The sequence below is a fragment of the Abrus precatorius genome, unplaced genomic scaffold, assembly GCF_003935025.1.
Source record: "Abrus precatorius isolate BTA unplaced genomic scaffold, Abrus_2018 Scaffold10, whole genome shotgun sequence".
Classification (NCBI taxonomy): domain Eukaryota; kingdom Viridiplantae; phylum Streptophyta; class Magnoliopsida; order Fabales; family Fabaceae; genus Abrus; species Abrus precatorius.
This window is the reverse complement of record NW_020874292.1, coordinates 7,826,680-7,832,302: the sequence shown is the minus strand read 5'-3', so window position 1 is coordinate 7,832,302 and position 5,623 is coordinate 7,826,680. Positions and strand designations below refer to the sequence as shown.

General features: G+C 34.2%; 1 protein-coding gene across 4 annotated transcripts; it reads right to left on the bottom strand.

Annotated features, from left to right (window-relative positions):
- Positions 1-1,398: 1,398 nt before the first annotated feature.
- On the bottom strand, positions 1,399-5,384 carry LOC113871991. 4 transcript variants are annotated; one of them, XM_027509126.1, is made up of 3 exons: positions 5,281-5,384; positions 3,218-4,186; positions 1,399-1,951 (listed from the first exon to the last, which is right to left on the bottom strand). In XM_027509126.1, the coding sequence occupies exons 2-3, from the start codon at positions 4,120-4,122 to the stop codon at positions 1,477-1,479; spliced, it is 1,380 nt and encodes a 459-aa protein (XP_027364927.1). In that variant the 5' UTR covers positions 4,123-4,186; positions 5,281-5,384; the 3' UTR covers positions 1,399-1,476. The 4 variants fall into 4 exon arrangements, with proteins under 4 accessions (XP_027364927.1, XP_027364953.1, XP_027364937.1 ...); XM_027509152.1 differs by having other exon boundaries at positions 3,218-4,175; positions 5,281-5,381; XM_027509136.1 differs by lacking the exon at positions 5,281-5,384 and adding an exon at positions 5,160-5,255.
- Positions 5,385-5,623: the final 239 nt, after the last annotated feature.

Here is a 5,623-nt window from a genome sequence, read left to right as displayed (position 1 = left end):
AATTTGAGCAAGTTTAAGATAAGATGAAAAAAAAAATTGTCACTACGTCCTTGTCAATGCTCATAATTTCTCGCACCTAAAGTCGATGGGCATCAATTCTAAGTCATAACCTATAGCCAACTACTTAAACCTACTATCATTTTCTTTCGAAATAAATGCATCTAGAAGCGATCATAATTTTTTTAAAATAATTTTCAACGCTTCTCTGTCTTTTACCAACCTATATTTCACAACTTTTATCTAGGTCACTTATAAGTAAAATCTAAATACTGTTTATAAGTTGGATCTATTACCCTTAAAAAAAACAGCCAATACTACTTGAGATTCTTTTCTTGGATTATAGTATTTTCAATATTATACTTAACTAGACTCTGGATCACAAAATGAAATAAAATTGGGCACATGATGAGTTATCACAAATTTGAAGTGGATTATACAAAAGATTTTAACTACTACACTACTCTAATCATCTTAAATATATGAAACATTTTTACTTTCTGGAATCCCCATTTTTACTTAAATATAATTGACTATCCTTAATGTTTCAAGTTGTTAAGTCAAGGCAAAGACTGATTTTGTAACTCTAAGACTGACATTCTGCATTGTTAAATAAGATCAAAGGGTAGAAAAGAGGAAGAACATAGAAAAGTACACTTGAAAATTTTCAACATGTGAGGGATTGGACGATTAGAGTTATGCAATTCATTTCTCACGTGTTTTAACGTCACAAGTCACAGCAAAGAGATATTCCTGGAAAAGCACCGAGTTGGTGAATAAAAGAAGACGGTAATCAAACTTTTCAGTTTTGATTAACAAACAGCACGAATACCCTTAAACCTGAAACGTAGAAAATCTATACACCAAGATTTCATGCTTGACAGAATTAGCAGAAAACAACAAAAACACATGATGAGCTAAAAAAAATCTATTTTTTCAGATGAACATGATAATAACCTGAAATGTCAAGGCTAAGGATAATAAAGGCATAGTTGAAAGAAGAATATAAAGCGTCTTCTATGGCAATGGAAGCCATCTCTGAACCATATACCTTATATTGCAACAAATCCTAATGACTATGGCCTTTTACACATGACATATTGGAAGAAGCTAAGTACATTTGATATTTAGAGCAAACATTATACTTGTCCCTACCAATTACCTTATTTTTGTACTTCAACAACAACTTTGGAAACACATTAAAATGCCTGTAAATTTTAGAAGTTATAACCAGTAACGTGGATCTATATACATGCTAATGCAAAACCAAACACGCTATTAGTGGATCTTTCTACACTATTTATTCTTAAATATATACAACTAACAGATCTCGAATGTAAGTAGGAATATTTACATATGATGGAATTGGAAACCATGGATACCATCATATATACATTCTTGCAAATCTTATCAGCACAACTGAATTCAAATTCCAGAAGAGCATAGAATTGTTAGTCAACATCTGAACCAAGATATTGTTTATAATGGAGGAAACATCCATCCCATGGTCCAACCAAGAAGCAAACCAGCACCTGCAAGGCCTAAACCCATAGCAAAAGCAATGGCACATTTTCTAATTCCGCATCTTCTTCTATTAATCTTCTTAGCTCTGCTACGAGCCTTCTTAAGCAGCATTCCACTGCAAGGGTTCCATGGTAAGTATGCTGGAAAGAGATTTAGCAATGGCTGGTTTTTGTTTCTGAGTTGAAGGCAAAGGTTCTCAAGCTGCAGCACGTGGAACCACTGCTTGTAAGCAAAGAGTTGTGCCGCCTGTCTAAAAAAGAGACTAAGGATGTGCTCCTTCTCACTGTAAGCTCGCTGTGCTGCTTTCTCAGCCTCCCTGGCTCTTGTTTGAGAATGACACAGTGCTTTCAACAGCTCAGCCATGCTACTGTTCTCAGAATTTATTTGCCAACCTTTGTTGCTTGAACTAGAATCTTTGCTCTCGTCAGAACTGTACATATGGAGCATAGTTTGGTAATGACTTGATCATGGAATAATCAAGAAATTTCAACTCACCAGTGTAAAAGTTGTCAAACTCTTTAAAAAAAAAAAACTCCCCAAGGAAGTGTTTGGTATGCATCATAAATTCCTACTTAATTAAAAATATTGTCTCATATGCCAGAAATTTAATAATCTAGTACAACAATTAAATTCTATCATTGTATCTTAAATTTCCAAGAATGTGTAGCATCTAAGCAACCACAGAATTATCTACAAAATGTTTTACAATAATATGCATGTCTAAAATATCATAGAATCTATGCACTTCATTTAAGATGATGGCATACAAAATAAAACAAATGGTTTGTAACTCAAATCAGGGTGATGTCAGAAAACTGTGGTTAAAAATCAGCAAGTGCAATGCAAAGAGTAAAAAAGGGGGATGACAAGTCAGAAGCAAAAACATATCCTTCAAACAATTTTAATCTTAGCTTGAAAAGATTGTAGGAAGCATCAGCATATATTTCTAAAAGCTTTAAAAAATCATCACATGTTGGTAGCTTCATACATCTATACAACTTAATCAATCATAGCTACTAAAGAAGGTTTAAATTCAGTTAAATAAGTAAGTCATCAACTTCCTTGTTAGCATGAGATGGATAACCAAAACTACTTTTAGAAAATCTGAAAAGGGCAAGCAGTCAGAGCCAAAAGTCTGTCAAATAAAGTGGGATGGATCTAGAATGAAGTGGGTCTAGGAACCCTTCCCACTTGGTGGTGCATGGTATAAAAATTACGATAATACTACTCTGATCAAGGTATCACGGGAATTCACCGACACATTACAACTAGCAAAGTGATGGAAAGAACCATCATCACAAATCACAACTCCAATAATCCTGGAGTTATAAAGAAAATAAAATAACTTTGGAATCTGTGCAAGTTAACAATAATGAAGAGGTATCCTCGTGATACTCGAACACTGCAATTCATTTGCGTTTAAACTAATGGATACAGAATCATCTGAGTTATAAAAGAATGTATACTATCTCAGACAGAAATAAACGGAGGTTTTGACACTGATCACTGTAAACAACATACATATAAGGTATCATAATGTTGTTAGCATCTATAAATAACAACCCTTAATCCTAGTAAAAAGATTTGACTTGGAAGTTCAATACTTCAAACATGACGAGATTACAATTAATAAATGATGGCAAAGACCGCAGAAAACATTTAATAAAAGTTGTAAAGTATCCCTCTATGGCGATACCTTAAATGCTTATTTGCATCCTGAAATGAACAGCCAGAAAAGGATGTGCTAGATGGATAACCATCCCCAAGGGAAGAACCAGTCTTGGTTTTGTGGTTGAAAGATGATGGTTGAGTCTTATCATTATCAACACCCTTTGGGTAGGGGGGTCTCTGTCTAATGTGCTTAGTCTGGGGATGAGGGAGATCACAATTCTCTATATGCTCAAGCGATTTCTGAGCAACCAAGGAAGCTAACTCATCTTTTCCAGCAGTGCGCCACCAAGGCTCAATTTTCTCATCTTCCATCAAATGTGATTTTAGATCAGATGATGTCATTTTACCTAGTTCAGAGATCAAGAAACCTGAAATATCGCAATCCATAAAATGACTATCTGAAAAACATAATTCCCCCTGATCTTTCTTCTTAGGAGTAAAATGTAAATCTGTATTCAGTGAAGTTTCAATTTTTGGCATTCTGGTATTGTTGTTTTTCATACACGTAGGAGAGGCATGCCATGGCTGCTCAACAGATAAATTAGCACTTTCAAAATTAGAAAGAGCATCAAAGTCTTTGACAGATTGATCTCCCCTACTCTTAACATTTTCATCAAGAAATTCAGTAGAGATTGCACCAAGCTCAGACTCGTAGGAATTCAGATGTTGAGATGTATAATTTACCTCACCCCCCAATTCACTTTTCACATGTAGCCACCATTTCATGTTTGGTAGCTTATCAGAATTTAAATTATGTAGTTTGCTAACTGAATTGGCATGAATTTGATCGCTAATAGAATTACCAGAAGCCAAATCAGATACTAATTTTTTTGAAACTGATGATGGATGATCCAGAGAATTCAGGGGAATCCGGCAATCTTGAGTAAAACAATTAGCTGTATAGGGTGTCCTCTTTTCTGCTGATGCCATTACTAATTGGTATCAGAGTGATGACCTATTTTAAGAAGCAACTTTTGATGGACCTGGCAAGCATCTGTTGAATTAGTAAAACATAAATTAAGAACATCGCATGCAACCTATGCATATTGCAAACAATATAAATGGAAGTGTTAATCCCAAATCTCTAGCAAATAAACATAGTAGAAGCAAACTGTTACCAGACCAACAAATTTCCAATCCTCAAATTTACCTGAAAAAGCATGAAAGCTAAAGGAATACAGGAAAAGTAGGGCCACCAGGTCCAACAGTTGTTACCAGAGTCGTCTCAAAAATCATTGTAGAATGTCAAACCTTAACCATATTTCTTTTTCCCAATCAATCAATCAATCAATCAATCCATGGGAAAAAAAGTTATCTTTTCTCATTATTAAAAACATTTTTTCCACATACCCCCTTCCCAAACACAAGGAACATTCATCTTCAAACATGAATCATGCAGAAGTGCAAGATCAAAAGGACAATAGTTATATTTCTTATGAATAAGATAGAAGATCACGAATCCATTAAGAGCAAACTTCTTTGCCTTTTTTTCCCAGAGAGATCAAGTTGCAAGTAACTTATGTGTGTTAAGAAACATTGAAAGACTTATAAACATGAATCCAACGCAAAAGTTACGTATTGAAGTAAACGTGGATCTATGCCAATTTAAACTTGAATCAAAACACGTACTTAGTGAGAAAAATTAATGTCAACGCATCATGGAGTCATGAAAACCCAAGATAAATAAACAGCCTTTGATGAGTCAATATAGCAAATGCAATAGCCAAAATAAAAACTTCGGGTGTCCATATGCAAGAAAAGGAACATAACATGTCCATTCTGGGGGTGCAAAATTTCCATATAGAAATTCACATTGTTGTTTGGAAGAAGTGAGTGTGTGAGAACAAATATCCCAGCGAAGTCAACTTTCTTAATTTCTCTTGACAGTTACACGACCAACAGAAAAGGAATGCAGAGAAGAGCACTATTTTGGCAACGAAAAAGTTAACAGAGAAACTTGATAGTACAGAAGTTGTTCAGGCTCAGCACCATCATTCAACAATTGAACAAGAAAGAGACATGAGATCACAAAGAAGCAGGGAAGGACAAGAATATTCAGAGAGAGAGAGAGAGAGAGAGAGAACTTGCCTTGCTTATCATCTGAACTTCATTCCCTCTAACTCTGAAACATGTCAGGGATTTGTTTGTACACCTGTCCAAGAGAATAATAGAGTGCGTTGTGTTGCTATTGCTAGGACTTGTGTAAAAGCATGGTCGTTGTTATGACACCCATGTCAAATAAATAAATAAATAAATAAAATAAGGAAAATGTTACCATACTCATAAAGAACTGATAATAAAAATAATTAAATTTTATTTAAAAAATATTATTATACTTTTATAACTTTAATATAATTTTTTTCTATACAAAATTTTACTTATAAATGTTTAAATTCAACCTAAAAGTTGAAGTTAACGAAACCTAATAAAT